Source organism: Salmo trutta, chromosome 13, assembly GCF_901001165.1.
Source record: "Salmo trutta chromosome 13, fSalTru1.1, whole genome shotgun sequence".
NCBI lineage: Eukaryota > Metazoa > Chordata > Actinopteri > Salmoniformes > Salmonidae > Salmo > Salmo trutta.
In genome coordinates this window covers 45,537,264-45,559,188 of record NC_042969.1, presented here as the reverse complement: position 1 = coordinate 45,559,188, position 21,925 = coordinate 45,537,264, and the positions used below count along the sequence as shown (strand labels likewise).

The 21,925-nt window shown below is 41.3% G+C and overlaps 2 protein-coding genes across 5 annotated transcripts in view; both read left to right on the top strand.

Annotated features, from left to right (window-relative positions):
- Window positions 1–15,396, top strand: part of LOC115205842 (AP-2 complex subunit mu) — a 47,969-nt gene extending 32,573 nt beyond the window's left edge. The window contains exons 5-14 of one of the 4 annotated variants that reach the window (XM_029772205.1): window positions 2,596–2,678; window positions 2,961–2,966; window positions 3,620–3,755; window positions 6,226–6,373; window positions 7,837–7,851; window positions 8,351–8,482; window positions 8,601–8,736; window positions 8,985–9,082; window positions 12,449–12,560; window positions 12,740–15,396. In XM_029772205.1, the coding sequence (XP_029628065.1) occupies window positions 2,596–2,678; window positions 2,961–2,966; window positions 3,620–3,755; window positions 6,226–6,373; window positions 7,837–7,851; window positions 8,351–8,482; window positions 8,601–8,736; window positions 8,985–9,082; window positions 12,449–12,560; window positions 12,740–12,874 (1,001 nt within the window). In that variant the 3' untranslated portion in view covers window positions 12,875–15,396. The remainder of the gene's footprint in view (window positions 1–2,595; window positions 2,679–2,960; window positions 2,967–3,619; window positions 3,756–6,225; window positions 6,374–7,836; window positions 7,852–8,350; window positions 8,483–8,600; window positions 8,737–8,984; window positions 9,083–12,448; window positions 12,561–12,739) is intronic. The other 3 variants (XM_029772208.1, XM_029772209.1, XM_029772210.1) reach the window with 3 other exon arrangements.
- A 3,312-nt stretch (window positions 15,397–18,708) lies between these two features.
- The window catches only part of LOC115205841 (matrix metalloproteinase-23-like), a 31,312-nt gene continuing 28,095 nt past the window's right edge, over window positions 18,709–21,925 (top strand). Inside the window, 2 exon segments of the mRNA XM_029772204.1 lie at window positions 18,709–19,375; window positions 20,662–20,798. Of these exon segments, the coding sequence (XP_029628064.1) occupies window positions 19,223–19,375; window positions 20,662–20,798 (290 nt within the window). The 5' untranslated portion in view covers window positions 18,709–19,222.

Genomic DNA, 21,925 nt, shown 5'->3' with positions numbered 1-21,925 from the left:
ACTAAGGTCTACTAATGATAATGACATTACCTACAGCTCCATGGTGGTTATATAAGGCTGCTATACTAAGGTCTACTAATGATAATGACATTACCTACAGCTCCATGGTGGTTATACAAGGCTGCTATACTAAGGTCTACTATTGATAATGGCATTACCTACAGCTCCATGGTGGTTATACAAGGCTGCTATACTAAGGTCTACTAATGATAATGACATTACCTACAGCTCCATGGTGGTTATATAAGGCTGCTATACTAAGGTCTACTAATGATAATGACATTACCTACAGCTCCATGGTGGTTATATAAGGCTGCTATACTAAGGTCTACTAATGATAATGACATTACCTACAGCTCCATGGTGGTTATATAAGGCTGCTATACTAAGGTCTACTAATGATAATGACATTACCTACAGCTCCATGGTGGTTATATAAGGCTGCTATACTAAGGTCTACTAATGATAATGACATTACCTACAGCTCCATGGTGGTTATATAAGGCTGCTATACTAAGGTCTACTAATGATAATGACATTACCTACAGCTCCATGGTGGTTATATAAGGCTGCTATACTAAGGTCTACTAATGATAATGACATTACCTACAGCTCCATGGTGGTTATATAAGGCTGCTATACTAAGGTCTACTAATGATAATGACATTACCTACAGCTCCATGGTGGTTATACAAGGCTACTATACTAAGGTCTACTAATGATAATGACATTACCTACAGCTCCATGGTGGTTATATAAAGCTGCTATACTAAGGTCTACTAATGATAATGATAAGATTATTACCTATAATAGTAATAATATGGGGGTCAAGAGAAAGGAATGTTATTATTTTAAATATTATTTCCCTGACAATTTGGAGCAATGTAAGCAACACTTAGAACATCCTCTCTGGTATTATTTATTATCTAAAAATAGTGTCAAGCCTTTATTTTAGCATAACAATGATTAAAAACAGCTGAATTTGTGCAATTGTGTACTTGACGTCGTTGCGTTAGGCTTGGTGCTCTCGGAATCAGTAGGCTATTAAACATACACTCAAACAGGCAACAGAAGCAGGATCTGTCTTATTTCTTTAGATTTATATGGCTGATTTATAACGCCACGCACATTTAACAGTTAGGCTATTGATTGTTGATCTAATTAAGTTGGGGTTTCTTCTCCTCACTTCTCTTAGACAATAAGGCAAGGGCTGTTTTCTCATCTCTACATTCTGCTGCTGCCTCTGCCACGTGGTTCTCAACACCAATATGCTAGTTAATTAACTTTGCTATTATGCACATAGCAACATGGTCTAGGAAAATGCGCCAATTCAACAGCGCAGTAATGTGTTTCAGGACTGTGGACAGCGACCACTATCCAACGAGGGAGAAAGCGCGTTTGTTATCTCATTTTTATTAGTCGCACCATTGTTCTTATATAATATAACCATATACAATTTCAGTAGCACGTCTTAGACTGGTGGACTGTGTCATCCCCACGGCCTCCACAATGGATCAGTCCACTCAGCGCGAATCAGACTGGTGTCTTGTACACCATTATATATTTTTTTTGCTACTGCTCGACTAAAGAAATCTCGCTTGACCAACAGGCTATCGAGCAAACAATTGACTAGTTGTCTAAATGGGGTCAGCCCTAGTAGCAATATCACACAGGTCATTTCATTTTGGACAGTCTTTTCATTGAAAAAATATGATTTTTTTCCAAAAAGTAATCGAATACTAAAATCCGTTCAGATATTAGAATAGTTTAATAACTGTGCCCATCCCTAGTGTGTGTGCTCTTAATTGCAGCATGTTATTTCCCCAATCGTTTTACAACAACCTTACAAACTTTACAGGAATTCCACACAACCGTCATGCCACATCTTGAAGTAGTTCTCTCGTGCTGCGGTCAGCCTTTCTGCTGTGCTGTTGTTTTTTTAGGTTTAGATTTTTGTGACTTAAGCAAGAAAATCTCAACCTAAAGAAAATATAGCGCCGGCAGATGTCGAGGTGTGATGTGTGACGGTGACAGACATTGCAGACTTGCTAATATCCACTCAAGATATTGGTGATATTATTATGATTGCTTTTCTTTTCAAAAATGACTTTTTACATTTTTTTATAAATGTTTTATTCAGATAGTGACATAGAATTATAGGGGTGAAAGGTGGAGATGTTGTTGTGTCTAAGGCAGTTGGCCAGATTTAAAACCTATGCTTTGCCTGTGCATGTGTGCGAGAGGCTACGGCATTACCCCTAGACCAGCCAGGCCACATTAGTTTTCTTTAGGTGAATAGCAATATACAGAAAATGCAGCAGTGGACATGTTTTAAAAACATACAAGTACAACTTTCTTCTGATATATGTTTGGGAAGGACAAAAAAAATGTTTTGACTTAAAGAGGGTAACTGTTGGAAACAACCCCTCTCTTCCCCGGCAACCATTTCCCAGATCGTCACTCATGTTCAACACGGTCTCTGAATTTACCTGGTCAAATAATGGTTACATAAAATAAGATGGTGTTTCTTTGTGAGCCCATCTGGTGAGCTCATAGCAGAAGTTTGTGGTCTCACGATCACCTTGTCCCTTGTAGAGATCCTGGACTTTGGCTACCCCCAGAACTCGGAGACTGGCGCACTGAAGACCTTCATCACTCAAACGGGCATCAAGAGCCAGGTGGGCACCATGACCATTATTTTAAGATATCTCTCATATCCATTTTCGGACTACGTGGTAGTCACACTGTAGTATACCTTTTCAGCTGTTGATGTTGGGAATGAGGGATGGCTTCGGTCAGAGCTGATGAGTGATGAATTCGATGTAGACTTGTGTAATGTGTTTTTCTCTCGCTTGCTCGCTCTATCTGTGTGTCTCTGTCTCTTTCTGTCTCTCTGTGTCTGTCTCTCTGTCTTTGTGCTACGTGGCTGCCGTTTATCCCTTGGTCATTTCATTCTCCAGCACCATGTGAGTACTCTCCCTTTTGATTGGTTGTTTAAAGGCAGACTCGGCTGTTTTACATCTTGCACTGCGGGGTGACTGTCTCCTTACGGATATATGACCAACATATTGTCGAGTCCAACTTTATATATTGAGTTGTCGTTAGAATTACCCAGGTGGAAAGTGTTTCAGGCATAACAATCTGGCATGGGGCGACAGGTAGCCGAAAGGTTGCTGGATTGAATCCCCAAGCTGACAAGGTGAAAATTTGTCGTTCTGCCCCTGAACAAGGCAGATAACCCACTGTTCCCCGGTAGGCCGTCATTGTAAATAAGAATTTGTTCTTAACTGACTTGCCTGGTTAAATAAATAAATAAATTACATTCTCATTTTCTCTCTCCCCGATCTCTGTCCCTACTTTTCTTCCTCACTGTCCTTTTACCCTCTTCTCTTTTTCTCCATCCCTCTTCTCTCTTTCCTCCTTGTCCTCTCTCTGTCAATCCCTTTTTTCTCTACTCCTCCCTGTCCTTTTCCTCGCTGTCCTCTCTGTCCATTCCTCCTTTTTACCCTCTTTCCTTGTCTTTTTCCTCTCTTTATCAACCACTTGTTTCTCTCTCCTCCCTGTCCTTTTCCTCTTATCTCTGTCTATCCCTCCTTTTCTCCCTCTCTCTTGTCTTCAGTCCAAGGAGGAGCAGTCTCAGATCACCAGTCAGGTGACTGGGCAGATCGGCTGGCGTCGCGAGGGCATCAAGTACCGTCGCAACGAGCTCTTCCTGGATGTGCTGGAGAGCGTCAACCTGCTGATGTCTCCACAAGGTAATGCCGATGTGTGTGTTTTGCAGCAAGGACTTTGTAACACTGCTGTACTGAAACAAATCAACAAAGACAAATGTACACTGGACTTGGGTCTTGGGCCTTGCTTGAATTAATACATTCTATTGGACATGTTTGGAGTGGTTGAAAAACTAGTTTTAATGACTCCAACCTAAGTGTATGTAAACTTCCGACTTCAACTGTATTGTCATTTTGGAGTTACTTTTATTGTAAATAAGAATATGTTTCTAAACACTTTTACATTAATGTGGATGCTACCATGATGACGGATAGTCCTGAATGAATCGTGAATAAAGATGAGTGAGAAAGTTAGACTTACAAATATCATACCCCCAAGACATGCTAAGCGCTCACCATTACAATAACAGAACAGGGTTAGCATTTTTTGATGGGGGTTATGATATTTCTGCGTCTCTCTCGCTCATCATTATTCACTATGTTAGCATCCACATTAATGTAGAAGTGTTTAGAAACACATTCTATTCTTATTTACAATAAAAGGGCCTCCGAAATGAAAAAATACATTATTTACTGTTCATTTGTATTTGGCACAAAAATCCAACACGTTTGTGGAGTCACAATCTTGATGTAATCATTGTGTGCTAGGAATATGGGACCAAATACTAAACTTTTGACTACTTTAATACACATATAAGTGAATTTATCCCAGTACTTTCAGTCCCCTAAAATGGGGGGACTATGTGCAAAAAGTGCTGTAATTTCTAAACGGTTCCACCGAAATGGATGAAAAAGACAGTCTGCACGTTAACCTCATAGTCATTGTAATGTTTCAAATTCATAGTGCTGGAGTACAGAGCCAAAACAACAAAGTATGTGTCACTGTCCAATACTTTTGGAGCTCACTATATATGCACAATATACAGTCACCAAGACTAGACAAGGTCATGATCTCACATTACAAAGACTAGGCTATTAGGCTTTACAGTTGCGGCCAAATATATTGTCAACCTTGCACTTTTTGTAAAAATGTCCCTATTTCCTCTAAAATAAGTTGAAATGGAAAAACACTTTTGGTCACCACAGCATGTTATTGGATTTTCAGTATTGCAGAACCAAGTGCATTTTTGTAAACTCAATTTAGAAAATTAAGACAAATGGCATGGACAAAATTAGTGGCACCCCAGAGCTAGTACTTGGTTGCACAGCCTTTGGCCAAGATTACTGCAGACAAATGCTTCAATGAGCTTGCTGTACCTTTCTGCTATCAATTTGGCAGCAACAAACTGCTCTAATTATTTTTTGAGAGGTGCCCTCCACCAGATCTCACCATATGTTTTGGATGTGATTTGAACCATTCCTGGGTGCTTTTTGATATGTGTCCTGCTGGAAGACCCACAACCTTCAATGGAGACCCAGTTTCTGGACACTGGTTTGAACATTAGACTCCAAAACACCTTGATAATCTGCTGATTTCATGATGTCTTGCACACTTTCAAGACCCCAGGTACCAGAGGCAGCATAGCAACCCCACAATTAAAAGTGTAGACTTAAAGGTCCTACACCTAAGATTTTTGCCTATTGAGTTCTCCCGCCGAAGTGGCATCTGTTGTACAAATGGGAAAGCTGTTCTGACTTTGGCTGTGTTATCTAGTGGAAAATCCTGTGTAATATCCAGTTTGCTAAAAGTCTACACTGTATGCTCAATTTCTGTTTATGTGAGAAATCCAGCACTGAATACTGTAGGGAATCATTGTACCATCTAAATCGAAATGACAGAGTGATTTCCGCTAGATAACACAGCCACAAAGTCAGAACAGCTTTCCCATTTTGACAACAGATGCCTCTCCAGTGGGAGAAATCAATAGGCCAATATCACAGCCAATCACAACGCTGGCGGTTAAGTAACACCTGTGAAACACTATCATTACACTATTACTGCAGATATGTTATGGATATTTTCTGAAATTACAATGCAAAAATGAAACGAAAAAATCCTGTGTGTAGCACCGAAATTGGTTCTGCAATGTTAAAAATCCAATAACAAGGTGTGTAAACCAAACATTTTAGAAGAAATAGGGAATGATTTAAGAAAAGTGCAAGGGTGCCAATATATTTATTATATTTCAGGGCGACAGGTAGCCTAGTGGTTAGAGCGTTGGGCCAGTAACCGAAAGGTTGCTGCATCGAATCACCGAGCTGACAAGGTAAAAATCTGTTGTTCTGCCCCTGAACAAGGCAGTTAACCCACTGTTCTCCGCTAGGCTGTCATTGTAAATAAGAATTTGTTCTTAACTGACTTGCCTAGTTAAATAAAGGTTAAATAAATATGACGATGAATGCAAATTTTGCGGAGTAGTATAGTGCCAGTGTGGCCACTAGAGGCTGCCACCTGCCTGTCTTTAATGGGTAAACCACTCCTTGACAGCTCTCCTGAACCGGTTACCTGCCTTCCGTGTTGCTCCGTGGTAACCTCTTCCTCTGCTCAAATCAGGCCAGGTGCTGAGCGCCCACGTCTCAGGCCGCGTGGTGATGAAAAGCTACCTGAGCGGCATGCCGGAGTGCAAATTTGGCATGAACGACAAGATCGTCATCGACAAACAGGGCAAGGGGGGCGCCTCCGAGGAGGCGGCGGGCAAAAGGTGATGGGGCAACGGGTGTGGCCGGCTTTGTATATTTCGATTTGAACTGCTTTTATTTGATTGATTTGCCAGCAGCATACAACCCTGCATCCCACTGCTGGCTTGCCTCTGAAGCTAAGCAGGGTTGGTCACTGGATAGGAGACCAGATGCTGCTGGAAGTGGTGTTGAAGGGCCAGTAGGAGGAACTCTTTCCTCTGGTCTAAAAAATATATACAGTGCATTCGGAAAGTATTCAGACCCCTTAACTTTTTCCACATTTTGTTACGTTACAGCCTTATTCTAAAACTGATTAAATAATAAGTTTCCCTCATCAATCTACACACAATACCCCATAATGACAAAGCAAAAACAGTACACTTTTTTTGTTTGTTGCTAATTTATTAAAAATAAAAAGTGGAAATACCTTATTTACGTAAGTATCCAGACCCTTTGCTATGAGACTCGAAATTGAGCTCAGGTGCATCCTGTTTCCACAATGTTAGGCTTGCCAATGACATCAATGGATTTGCCAAGAACACAACAGATCTGGGACCAGGCTAAAACTGATTAAAGAGAGTTTTCCCCTCATCAATCTACACACAATACAACATAATGACATAATATAACATAATGACAAAGAGAAAACAGGTTTTAGACGTTTTAGAACTCTGCCATAAAGGCCTGATTGGTGGTTCTTCTGGAAGCTTCTCCAATCTCCACAGAGGAACGTCAGAGTGACCATCGGGTTCTTGGTCACCTCCCATTATCCAACTATTTCCCAGTTTGGCCGGGCGGCCAGCTCTGGAAAGAGTCTTGGTGGTTCCAAACGTCTTCCATTTAAGAATGATGGAGGCCACTGTGTTCTTGGGGACCTTCAATGCTGCAGAAATGTTTAGGTACCCTTCCCCAGATCTGTGCCTCGACACAATCCTGTCTCAGAGCTCTACGGACAATTCCTTCAACCTCATGGCTTGGTTTTTGCTCTGACATGCACTGTCAACTGTGGGACCTTAATATAGACAGGTGTGTTCAAATCATGTCCAATCAATTGAATTTACCACAGGTGGACTCCAATCAAGTTGTAGAAACATCTCAAGGATGATCAATGGAATCAGGATGCACCTGAGCTCAATTTAGTCTCATAGCAAAGGGTCTGAATACTTATGTAAATACGTTTTTTTTTTTTTTTTTTTTGTAATAAATGTGCAACAATTTCTCAGCCTGTTTTCACTTTGTCAGTTTGGGGAATTGGGTCTAGATTGAGGAATATTTTTATTTTATCCATTTTAGAATAAGGCTGTAACGTAACAGTGTGGAAAAGTTTAACTTTGTTCATCATTTTCCATCACCTTTTTTTAAGAAGTTTTTTATTTCCTGCCATTATGTTTAGAGTGCTAATATTTTAAGTGTCAGTGTCAAGCTCTGTGTGTTCCCCCCTTGATTTGTGTTTTTATTTTCTCCCTCTCTCTGTGCTGGACCTCAGTGATTTGGGGGGCAGGTAGCGTACATCACTCACTCGGTCAGACTGCTCTCTCCATCCTCAGTCTGCCTCAATCTGCCTCTGTGTGCGTCTGTCTTGTCTGTCCATCGTTTTGTCTACACATGGTTGTGTTCACTACAGAGCAATGTTGTGTGTCTGATTTTCTGACATGTACAATTGGATGTAGTGTTCATAATGAAATGTTGCATCCTTCTGAACGCGAGAAGGCATGCAAGTCAGACTGACCAGGCAATTTGTATCTGTTTTGTGTGTGTTTGTGGATTTCAGTATGAAGGAGTTCAGTGTGTGTGTGCATCAGCTCTAATTTGAAATTCATACTCTTTGTAAATTTGTGTTAGTCGTTAATCTCACTGTCATCCATTTTGTAATACACAGACATTTTAATGTCTGTGTATTATGATTAGGCTAGGTTTCTCCTCCAGTGTGTGTGTGGCCCTCTTGTCCCCTTTAAACACCTTTCTCTTTCTCTCCCTCTCTCTCTTCTTTATCTCCCTAGTGGCGGTGGTGGCGGTAAGCAATCCATAGCCATTGACGACTGTACATTCCACCAGTGTGTGCGTCTCAGCAAGTTTGACGCTGAGCGCAGCATCAGCTTCATTCCTCCGGACGGAGAGTGTGAGCTCATGAGGTAACCAGCCTGTGTGATACGGACACACACACACACACACACACACACACATTCACACACAGGCTCTGACCTTGTGTCCGTTTTGTGTGTGTGTGTGTTTGCCTCTTCTTCTCCACAGGTACCGCACCACCAAGGACATCATCCTACCCTTCCGTGTCATCCCCCTTGTCAGGGAGGTGGGCCGCACCAAGCTTGAAGTCAAGGTGGTCATTAAGTCCAACTTCAAGCCCTCGCTTCTGGCTCAGAAAATTGAGGTATGGCTACAGAGGGATTTAGGGGTACCATATGAGCATAGAGCTTTGGGCACAGTACCTGACCAGGTCGTGGTCATTATGGTCAGGTTGTGTGGTCAGGTAAAAGTCCTGAAATAATCTACTTTTGTAGTAGTGCTCAACATAACCATTTCGGATGCACCCTTGGTCTTAAACTAATGAATGAGTGTTTGTAGATGGGGAATGGATCCACTGAACTGAATGTCTTTTTCCATGTTTTTACTACACAGGTGCGCATCCCCACCCCTCTCAACACCAGCGGGGTCCAGGTGATCTGCATGAAGGGCAAGGCCAAGTACAAGGCCAGCGAGAATGCCATCGTCTGGAAGTAGGTTTTCCTCACTTTTGTTTTCAGGTTAGCTGTACCAGGGTCCTGTTTATTAGGGCCCACATTGGAAAACATTACGCAACCGGGGGGAACAAATGGAAAAATATTGGACATGTCCAGGTAGTCCCTCCCTGTTTCAGTAAATTGTTTCTGTTTCGTGCCTAATGAGGGTCAGAAGGGGGGTCAGAAGTCAGAAGTTTACATACACGAAGTTGACTGTGCCTTTAAAAGAGCTTTGAAAATTCCAGAAAATGATGTCATAGCTTTAGATGCTTCTGATAGGCTAATTGACATATTTTGAATCAATTGGAGGTGTACCTGTGGATGTATTTCAAGGCCTACCTTCAAACGCAGTGCCTCTTTGCTTGACATCATGGGAAAATCAAAAGAAATCAGCCAAGACCTCAGAAATAAAATTGTTGACCTCTACAAGTCTGGTTCATCCTTGGGAGCAATTTCCAAATGCCTGAAGGTACCACGTTCATCTGTACAAACAATAGTATGCAAGTATAAACACCATAGGATCACGCAGCCGTCATACAGCTCATCCTAGAGATGAACGTACTTTGGTGCGAAAAGTGCAAACAATCCCAGAACAACAGCAAAGGACCTTGTGAAGATGCTGGAGGAAACAGGTACAAAAGTATCTATATCCACAGTAAAACAAGTCCTATATCGACATAACCTGAAAGGCCGCTAAGCAAGGAATAAGCCACCTCTCCAAAACCGCCATTAAAAAATCCAGACTACGGTTTGCAACTGCACATGGGGACAAAGATCGTATTTTTTGGAGAAATGTCCTCTGGTCTGATGAAACAAAAATAGAACTGTTTGGCCATAATGACCATCGTTATGTTTGGAGGAAAAAGGGGGAGGCTTGCAAGCTGAAGAACACCATCCCATCCGTGAAGCACGGGGGTGGCAGCATCATGTTGTGGGGGTGCTTTGCTGCAGGAGGGACTGGTGCACTTCACAAAATAGATGGCGTCATGAGAAAGGAAAATTAAGGGGATATATTGAAGCAACATCTCAAGACATCAGTCAGGAAGTTAAAGTTTGGTCGTAAATGGGTCTTCCAAATGGACAATAACCCCAAGCAAACTTCGAAAGTTGTGTTAAAATGGCTTAAGGACAACAAAGTCAAGTTGTTGGAGTGGCCATCACAAAGCCCTGACCTCAAGCCTATAGAAAATTTGTGCGCAGAACTGAAAAAGCGTGTGCGAGCAAGGATGCCTACAAACCTGACTCAGTTACACCAGCTCTGTCAGGAGGAATAGGCCAAAATTCACCCAACTTATTGTGGGAAGCTTGTGGAAGGCTACCCAAACGTTTGACCCAAGTTAAACAATTTAAAGGCAATGCTACCAAATACTAATTGAGTATTTGTAAACTTCTCACCCACTGGGAATGTGATGAATGAAATGAACACTGAAATAAATCATTCTCTCTACTATTATTCTGACATTTTCACATTCTTAAAATAAAGTGGTGATCCTAACTGACCTAAGACAGGGAATTTTTACTAGGATTAAATGTCAGGAATTGTGAAAAACTGAGTTGAAATATCTTTGGCTAAGGTGTATGTAAACTTCTGACTTGAGCTGTATTTCTAGCTATGTCCCTCTCATTACAAATGAGAGTCATTATAAATGACTATTGAATTGTGGGAAATGTTCATTCAGCAAAGGATTGAGAATATTTTCCTAGCTCAACACTTGTTAGTTGGACCATATTTTAGACTCCTCTGCAAGACCTGTCCACATGCTGGACACTATGGATAATAATCACTAAGCCAGCTCTGTGACTTGTAAGTGATGCAAGCTAGCTAGCTAATTTAGCTGGCTTGCAAACAGATCCACACACGCATTGCTTGCAAATGTGTATAGCCTACCGGTGGGTGATTAGCCTACAGCCAAATAAACGTGAACACACTTACTTGAGAACTTTGCTGGAGTTGCTAGCTGGCTAGTTGCTAGTTTTTCTCTTGGATTTTGAGTTTAATATTGGAACCTTTTTTTGATGGCAAATTTTATAATTCAAACATGCTATAGTTGCTGAGGGTTGACTTTTCCAGGCAAGTGTTTGCAATGCAAGAGATCAAGCACATAACGGCACAACCGTTGCACCGCAGTAGGTGGCCTATATTGTTGAACTTGTCTATGTAAATTAAAATGATATTTTACTGCTGTAACGTTCAAAGCTGACTCCACTTGTAAATTGTAATTTTTATAATACAGTAGAGTAGCCTACATGTAAATGAGAACACCAGCTGTCTCATACTGACTGATCGAAGCAAAGCTTGAGAACTCTTAAAGCACATTGTGACGTCTTGCCGGGGTTTGTTTACATAATGTCTTTCCTGAGTTTGTTTTGTCGCGCTGATATTTAATATTTCATGAAGACTAACTCAGTTGTTAAAATGGGCCCCCAAAAAATCTATATATACAGTACAAGACAAAAGTTTGGACACACCTACTCATTCAAGGGTTTTTCTTTATTTTTACTATTTTCTACATTGTAGAATTATAGTGAAGACAGCTATGAAATAACACATATGGAATCATTTATTAGCCAAAAAAGTGTTAAACAAAAATAAATATATTTTAGAAGTTAGCCCCATTTGGTAAAAAACCAAGTCCATATTATGGCAAGAACATCTCAAATAAGAAAAGAGAAACGACAGTCCATTACTTTAAGACATGAAGGTCAGTCAATCTGGAAAATGTTAAGAACTTTGAAAGTTTCTTCAAGTGCAGTTGCAAAAACCATCAAGCGATATGATGAAACTGGCACACCTCCAGGCTGTGCAAGGGCTATTTGACCAAGAAGGAGAGTGATTGAGTGCTGCATCAGATGACCAGGCCTCCGCAATCACCTGACCTCAACCCAATTGAGATGGTTTGGATTGAGTTGGACCACAGAGTGAAAGAAAAGCAGCCAACAAGTGCTCAGCATATGTTGGAAAAGCATTCTAGGTGAATCTGGTTGAGAGAATGCCAAGAGTGTGCAAAGCTGTCATCAAGAAAAAGGGTGGCTACTTTGAAAAATCTCAAATATAAAATATATTTTGATTTGTTTAACACTTTTTTGGTTACTACATGATTTCTTATGTGTTATTTTGTAGTTTTGATCTCTTCACTACTCTACAATTTGGAAAATAGTAAAAAAAATTAAGAAAAACCTTTGAATGAGTAGGTGTGTCTGAACTTTTGACTGCTACTGTATATGTGTGTATGTATATATATATATATATATATCTTAATACTTGGAATACTAACGACCATTTGGATTAACAGTGCCCATCCCTTGTGTGTGTGTGTGCGCTGTGGAATGGTGTTAACTGTGTGTGGGTATGTGTGTCTGCAGGATCAAGCGTATGGCAGGGATGAAGGAGTCTCAGATCAGTGCCGAGATCGAGCTGCTGCCCACCAACGACAAGAAGAAGTGGGCGCGCCCTCCCATCTCCATGAACTTTGAGGTGATTAGGTCTTTTATTTCCTTTACACAGTCACCTCTACTGTAGCTGGGTTCAAGATCAGTTTGTGCTGTATAAGCCAACTCCTATGGTTGAATGACCCGGATGTGCAAACATTTCTGTTCTGTCAAATATGGAACTCTCTCCCGGGGTGTCATTATGGTTCTGTTATGGTCTCCCAGGTGCCATTTGCTCCGTCCGGGCTCAAGGTGCGCTACCTGAAGGTGTTCGAGCCCAAGCTGAACTACAGTGACCACGACGTCATCAAATGGGTGCGCTACATCGGCCGCAGCGGCATCTACGAGACACGCTGCTAACCGCCCCCTCGCAATCGGGTGGAAAGAGCGGTGCAACAGGGAGGAGGGAGCGAAAGACAACAACATGGGATCAAGACGACAACATGGGATCGCTACCTTCCCATCGATTCTGTTTTTTCCCATGGGCTGGCTGACAAATGAAAACAAATTTAAAAAACAGGACCATGCTTTCAAAAGTGTTGAAAATTATGAAATTATTAAACACATAAATGTATAGATAATGCAAACGTCCTGTGGAGTACAAAAAATACCATCTGCATCTAAAGGGTCTTTGACCTCTTAATCTAAACAAAAAATCCATTCCACCCCTATGAAATGTAGTTTCTTCATATAGTACTACTGAGAAGAACAACATAGGGCTCTGGTCAAATTAAAGCCACAAGTTACATTACCATAGTTGTCTACTATTCCTGTTCTACCCATCTATTCCTCATGTCACTGAATTAGTGGATGACTCTACCCCTTGCCAATAACCACAGATCTGACCATGTGTCATTGGCTTAGGGGTAACTGCTACCCTCCCTCTCTTGATGCTGGTGTAGTAGTGTGTGTGTCGCTCTTCTGTTTTCTTGTCCTACCTCTCTCTCCCCAGCCCTGCCCCTGTATCTGTATATCCAACCGGTGAAGTCCCTCTTTAGCCTAGTGTGTAGTTTGCAGCAGTATGCAGTGTAGATGCATCCATTAAGTGTCATGCCATTTTCAATCCATTTTATACGTTTTGTTTTTGTAACACCCAGCCTTCCCTTTAGTATATTAGTGATGAATCGTCTTGTGTTTTTGTATTTAGTGCTTTGTCGTGCTTCTCTAAAGCTCTCTGGCCCCCATTCCATCGTGCTCACTGTCTTTTCCTACACTTAAGTCCTCTACTATTTCCAATAGCTGTGAGTTAGTGTTATTGTCATTTATGATTCCTCTATTTACGCAGATATAATAATGAAGATTTTTTATCTGTGGTTCCTGTTGTTTTCTGTCTAAGTGCTGCAGAGATTCATTCTGTGTGACCAAAATTGTCAGTTTTAGGAACAAACAAAATTCATTGACAAACTGAGAATGGCATACATCTGTCTGAATATAAATATATATAAACACATTTCTATATTGTATGAATCGAGCAGAGCCAGTTGTTACGGTCTCAAGAGTCTGCTGTTAGTGACAGTGTCTGTTTAGGAGACTCAGTTGAGCAGATCTCTGTGTGTGTCTGTGTTGTTCTGCTCAACATCTTTTAGGAGTCTGGAATTCTCACCCTCCCATACGCTTTACTTTAGCATGGGTGTATTTCTTGTCCAGTTAAAGGGATAGTTCACCCAAATTACACTGGCATTGGTTTCCTTACCCTGTAAGCCAGTCTATGGACAAGGTATGACAACCAACATGCTTTGGTTTACTTTCTCTGGCACTGTTATCACGTGCTAACGTTTTAGCATTTTTAGCACAAATCTCATTCAAGTCATGGGACCAATATTGGCATTTGTCATGCATCATGTTCATACATTTGGACATGATGAATAAGAATTTGTTCTGACTTTTGTTCTGACTAACTGACTTGCCTAGTTAAATAAAGGTTAGATTAAAAAAATATGCGTAAAAATTGGTAATATCAGTCCCAAGACTTCAATGGGACTTGTGGCCCAAATGCTAAAATGTTAGCATGTAGCAACGGTGCCAGGGAAACTAAACCAAAGCATGGCTTGCTCTCCTACCTTGTCCAAAGACTGCTTACAGGGTAAGAAAACCAAATCGTAATTTGGGTGAACTATCCTTTTAAGCTTCAATAAACCGCTATACTCCATGTGCACTGATTCCCCCACCCATACAAAAATATTGTTTACAACTTCATTTTGAAATCCGTTTAATGAAGGGGTTTGGATTTATGGAACAATGGTGTGTGTTACCAGAGAGCAAGAGATGGACTGCGTCCCAAATGGCTCCCTATATAGTACATTACTTTTAGTCTCGATCCCAAATGGCACCCTGAGTGCTCAACTCCTCTCAGCCTACTAGACTGCATTTCAAATTAACATTTTAAAACATTCCACATTTTCACTTAGTGCGGCTTGAGATAGCATTCCTCTTCCTCCCATATTCCTTCTACTTCCATCATGGCTTTTGTGTGTATTAAACAAAGGCTATCAGATTGTCTGAGCAGTTGCAACAAACACTGAGTGACACTACAAAGTTTCCATTCTCTTTTTCTCTGTCACTACATTCTACTAATTAACACTAAAATTGGTTCTGCTAACTTCTGAAAAACTCTATCTCTCTGGCTGTCTGTAATGGCACACTATTCCCAAAACCGCATGGGCCCTGGCCAAAAGTAGTGCACTATATAGGCAATAGGGTGCCATTTCAGACCTAGTCTCTTTCTCTGGTCAATGCTCACTATGTCATGCCACACCCTGAGAGATGGGGAGGGAGAGTCCTGGGGGCTTGCCCCCTCCGCTTCAATGTTTCAATGGGCTCCATTTGGTAACTTTGTGACTGTCAAGGTAATCCCAATAAAAAGAAAGGTGTAACCAATGGAATCGTGTCTGTTGATTTATTTCTGCAGAAGTTCAGTTTCTGCCTTGCCGGTTCAGTGCCTTCAGAAATTATTCCCACCCCTTGACCTTTTCCACATTTTGTTGTGTTACAGCCTGAATTTAAAATGGATTCAAATAGTATTTTTTGTCACTGGAACTGTTTTTTTTATTGTTTATTATTCATCAAAAAACAAATGTGTTGAGTCAAGTATTCAACCACTGTTATGGCAAGCCTAAATAAGTTTAGGAGTAAAAATGTGCTTATCAAGTCACATAAGTTGCATGGACTAATTGTGTGTGCAATAAGTGTTTAATGTAATTGTTTTAATGACTACCTCATCTCTGTACCCCACACATACAATTATATGTAAGGTCCCTCAGTCGAGCAGTGAATTTCAAACAGATTCAACCACAAAGACCAATGCCTCGCAAAGAAGAGCACTTATTGGTGGATGGGTACAAAAAAAAAAAATTGAGTATCTCTTTGAGCATGGTGAAGTTATGAATTAAACTTTGGATGGGGCATCAACATACCCAGTCACTACTGTGGAAGGAGCACCAGGGAGCAGGCTGGTCCCACGGATAGTAGCCCAGCCCGGGATGTAAGTAAAGGTGATCAGAGGCAGTTAAGCACAGCTGACAATACTAATCACCTATTTTCTTCCCCCTACAAGAGAGAAGAGGGAACCAGCAGTGAGGGAGACTGGAGGAAAAAAACCGTGATTCATTCTCCAAAGGACCGGATTTACCTGACGGAAGGGAGAAGAGGACAAATGACCTCTTGGGAATGGCAACCACGGATCCGCACCACCACCCGAAAGGAGCTCTCCACAAATGGATAGTTGAGGCGGTGACACAACCGTGATTTATGTTATAGTTAAAAGTTACTCACCTTGTGTTCCTTCTTCCTGTAAAGAAGAAGATTTCTGTTATCCTTGTGAGATCATCCTTGATTGTTTGAGAAGAAAAAAATACTTCAATAGAGAACTTTGTTCAATGTAAGAAAACCTGCTACCGTCTCATTTATTCTACCTTTCTGCTTTAGAGCAACCTAAAAATACTTGGTCCACTCACTACAAAGATACAGGCATCATTCCTAACTCTGTTCCCGCTCAGGGATTTCACCATGAGGCCAATGGTGACTTTAAAACAGTTAGTTTTTCCCCCTGTCACAGCCATTAAACTGAGGTAGATCAAAAACATTGTAGTTTCTGTGAAAAGGAGGAAGCCTGTACAGAATACAAATATTTTACAGTTTTGACTTAAATATGCTTGAAAATCTATGGCAAGACCTGAAAATGGTTGTCTAGCAATGATCAACAACCAATTTGACAGAGCTTGAAGGTGTTGAAAGCTATTAGAGACTTACCCAGAAAGACTCACAGCTGTAATTGCTGACAAAGGTGATTCTAACATGTTGACTCGGGCTTAAATACTTATCTAATCAAGATATATTAGTGTTTTATTACATTTTTAATATTTTTTTACTAATGTTGCAATGTTTGTTCCACTTGGACAGAGTATTTTGTGTAGATCGTTGACAAAAAATGAAACATTTTAATCCCAGTTTAACACAAAATGTAGAAAAAGTAAAGGCATGTGAATACTTTCTGAAGGCACTATATATTAATGTTTACACTTAAGCAATAAGGCACGAGGGGGTTTGTGGTATATGGCCAATATACCCCGGCTAAGGTCTGTTCTTAAGCACGACGCAACGCCCCATGAAAGATCTCCTGTCCAGCTTTTCTTTTCAACTACCCCTTTTTCCTCCTTCCTACCCTATTTTCTCTCTGCTCCTTCCCAGGGTGGGTGACATCGTCGGATCAGGCCGCCCCAAGTTCCGCAGTCACCTGGAGTGCAGCCAGACCCTGGGCACAGAGCCTAGTCCAGTGAGGGGCGAAAGTTATGAGACTGTCATTCAGTTGCCCTTTATTAAAATGTCTGTTTCTAGAAAGCATTTTTTTCCCTTTTTTTACCTCATGTGAACCAACGTGGATGTCTTAGGCTACACTATTTAGGTTTAGGTTTATTTGAACATCTTGATACATACAGACATGTACAGAAAATGTGATATCATACAATATATAAACATAAATAAAAATATATACTTTTAATGCATTAATAGTTTAGATATGTGTTAAAGAGAAGTAGTTTTACAGCATTTAAAAATGTGTGATATTCTCTGACGGTTCTTTCAGTATTCCTCATCTCTCATTTCTGGTTTTGTGTCAGGGCAATTTTAAGTTAACCGTAGGCCTGCAACTAGCTAACTTTCTCAGTCAAAAAGTGATTAATTGATCATAACTCTTTCGAAAAAAGATTGCAGTCAGAGTGCAGTATAACTGCTTTTAGAGTGCAGTATAACTGCAGTATACTGCAAAAACTGCCCAAAATAACTTTTTTTACTGCAATAATTGTGCAGTTTAATTGCAGTTAGAGTGCAGTGTAACTGCAGTTAAGCTGCAGTACACTGTAATTATTCTGCAATTACTGCGTCCAAATACCACAGTCGATTGCAGTTACTGCACTTTTACTGCAGTTTCAAAACTGCAATATGTTTTGTAAGGGAATTTATTGGAGGAACGACGGGACAACAAAAGCATTTTCGTTGGGCCTGATCCGTAAATATCATGCAACATAACCCCCAAATTCTTTCTATAAGTTCTTAAGAGTCACAGGCGTCCTCTTCTATTGAAAACCACAGGCTGTCTCGGGGTCTTCCTTAGCTCAGCCCGAGTGATGGGGATAGGGGGAAACTGTGGACCACTTGGCCAGCCAGACCATGGGCAATGCCAAAAAGTTCCATTGAAAAACATTTGACCTCATTCTGCACAATGGATTGTGTTTTATGAGAGCACACTTCACATGCAGTTGAGTTTCGATTGGACACCGTGGGCACTTTCTGAAGGTGACTGAAGGGAGCTAGGGTAGAACTAATCCCTGGTGAAGCCTAAAGCCTGTTCCTGAGCCACAGCATTGCAGATGAGACACATTGCTGTAGCCTAACCAGAATGGGGCATACTGTGGGCTAGTCATGATAGCCTTCCTCTTCAATGGATGATCCATAATTTGCTGAGGAGCTATCACACCTAGATGGGGCTCAGGGAGAGTTGAGATAGGCTAGATGTATGCCTAGCTTTCAATAATTATTTGATAATTACCATTCCAGTGTTTAATTGCTATATTGTAATTACTTCGCCACCATGACCTATTTATTGCCTTAACTCCCTTACCTTACCTCATTTGCACTCCCTGTATATAGACGTTTTGTTTTCTTTTGTTCTACTGTATTATTGACTGTATGTTTTGTTTATTCCATTGTTGTTTTAGGACTGTGCGGTGCTCTCTCTCTGCCCCACCACTCGACTGACGTGCTGAACATGGATGTCCGACCGCTGATCCGTTCCGTCACTCCATGGACTAGGCAGGGAAGTACCAAAGTTATCCAATAAACATACAAATGCGTTGCAATTAACGAAGGACTCGGCGGAAAAGTAGGAGTTTACAGTTATATCCTAGGGGAAAAGCGCAGGATTCTGAATGATATGAGTTTGATGGTGAGGGATAATTTGGAGCTCCATGCACAAATCCCCAATTCTCTGCAGAATTTGGTTTCCACGTTGTGATACGCACCGTGTTCTGGTTCAGAGGAAGGATAGCCTACTCATGCTTTCTGCATGAAAACACCTGAATAAGGTAGCCTATCCGAGATGATCAATCTCTTTTATACCAAGTATTCAATCTTTGCATTTAGCTGAACCATGTGCTGTCAACATTGATTGTAGGCTACCATTGACTGTCAATTGTAAAACTACTACAGGTTCCAATGGAGCACAGGAAGCAGACGTTCATGACTTCGCCCAAGGGCTTCGTGGCTGTGTTCGAGATACGCAGAACTCGTCCAATACTTGTTCTACTAGTGCTGATGTTGGTAGGGTTGGATACGGTCGGCGGACACCGGACGTGTAGGAGGAAAACGGTAATTATATATATTATATTTTTTATTTAGGGTGTGTGTGTGCGTGCGCTAGTGCATTTGCATACATTTATTGTGTTTGGTATCGTTTTTAACAGAAGAAATACGTGTTTTAAGTTGGCTACACTTATTATAAAACAATTCTGTTTTGATCCTAATGTATATTTGTGCATGTTTATTTTTTGATGAGTGATATATATAGCCATCTATACTAATGCATTGATCAGTGTTACAATAGCCTAGAACAGGGGGATACATGGGGGGAATGAAGAAAAGAAAGGAAGGAGTGGTGGTGGTGAGGGGAGGGGAGGGCTGGAGGAGTATGCCTCTGTTCACATGTGGGTGACAGATATTTTAGCATGGATAGATGGAGAGGGACTGTCAAGGGATGATAGCAGAGGAGGATTCCACATCTGTGTAGGATTAAGTTGTGATTCGGTTCCTTATTGCACTTGTGCCACATGTGTTTTCCTAGAGGAGGCCAGACATGCTCCCTTTGCCAGGAAGCCTGAAAAATGCAATGATTTGACTCCTTTTTAACTCCTAGTGGAAGAAATAGTATGAACAACTCTAACAAACTATTTTGAGTTGAAATCCTCTCCCAGTTGCAGATTTTGTCATCATTGAAGTGATTTTAGTCCTGTCTTGTTCCACAGGCTATTGCTAATTTGTTTCAGGCGCTGTACCATTCTCTACTGCAACATACAGACTGTGCCACACACACACTTTCAGGGGAGAGGAGGGGGATGAATGAGCCAATTGTAAGCTGGGGATGATTAGGTGGCCATGATGGTATGAGGGCCAGATTGGGAATTTAGCCAGGACACCAGGGTTAACACCCCTACTCTTACAATAAGTGCAATGGGATCTTTAATGACCTCAGAGAGTCAGGACACCCGTTTAACGTCCCATCCAAAAAACAGCACCCTACACAGGGCAGTGTCCCCAATCACTGCCCTGGGGGATTGGGATATTTTTTAGACCAGAGGAAAGAGTGCCTCCTACTGGCCCTCCAACACCACTTCCAGCAGCATCTGGTGTCCCATCCAGGGACTGACTGCTTAGCTTCAGAAGCAAGACAGCAGTGGTATGCAGGGTGGTATGCTGCTGGTTCATGGTCATGTCATGCTCTTCTTGTCACCTCTAATAATCTCTCTCTCTCTCATTTCAATTCAAAGGGCATTATTGGCATGGGACACATATGGTAACATTGCTAAAGCAAGTGAAATAGATAAAAAACAAAAGTGAAGTAAACAAACAAACAATCTCTCTCTCTCTTTCTCTCCCAGGAAGCTGGTGGGCTGTCTGTGGAGTCTCTGAGCTCTTTGAAGCATCATCCTGTGACGGGAGCGGCACTGAGCCGCTCCAGACGCTATGCCATCAAGCCACTGGGCCACAAGTGGAAGCATTTCAACCTCACCTACAAGTGAGACCCTGAATCCCAATTCAGACCCTTGTCCCTATCCCCTAGGCACTTTTGGAGATCTGAGAGGATTGGATATACAGTGTTTCAGATGGTATTCACATCCAATGTTCCCTCAATTTTTTTCATCACAGCAACTTTCAGATCTGTTTGAGAGAAAATTCTGTGCAACTTCCAGCGTGCATTTACTGTGAACACTGAAGCTGTACCAGCTTTAAGTTACAGTTTCAGACAGTGGTCAAGTAGGCTACTGTAGCTATTTGATCATAATGTAGGCCTACCAGAGTTCCCTACCATCAAAAACAATGGAGAAAATGCCTCCCATAACATTTTAACATGGAAATGTCTGTTCTATCATTCAGCTTACAGTAGTAGCCAATGTGTGGTGTTCAATGTAGGCCTACAGTCCATGACACATTTGAAAAAACATGCAGGACTTGACATTAGCCTGTTTATCCACGTGTCCTTCAGACAAGGAGGTGACTGAAAATGTTGTTTGCCTTCGGAAACTATTCAGACCCCTTGACGTTACAGACTTATTCTAAAATGGATTAAATAAATAAAAATTCCTCAGCAATCTACACACAATACCCCATAATGACAAAGTGAAAACAGGCTTTTTAGAATTTTTGAAAATTTATAAAAAACAGAAATACCTTATTTACATTAGTATTCAGACCCTTTGCCATGAGACTCAAAATTGAGCTCAGGTGCATCCTGATTCCATTGATCATCCTTGAGCTGTTACTACAACTTGATTGGAGTCCACCTGTGGTAAATTCAATTGATTGGACATGATTTGGAAAGGCATAGACCTGTCTCTATAGTTGACAGTGCATGTCAGAGCAAAAACCAAGCCATGAGGTTGAAGGAATTTTCCGTAGAGCCCCGAGACAGGATTGTGTAGAGGCACAGATCTGGGAAAGGTACCAAAACATTTCTGCATCATTGGAGATCCCCAAAGACACAGTGGCCACCATCATTCTTAAATGGAAGAAGTTTGTAACCACCAAGACTCTTCCTAGAGCTGGCCGCCCAGCCAATTGGAGGAGAAGGGCCTTGGTCAGAGAGGTGACCAAGAATCTGATGGTCACTCTGACAGAGCTTTAGAATTACTCTGTGGAGATGGG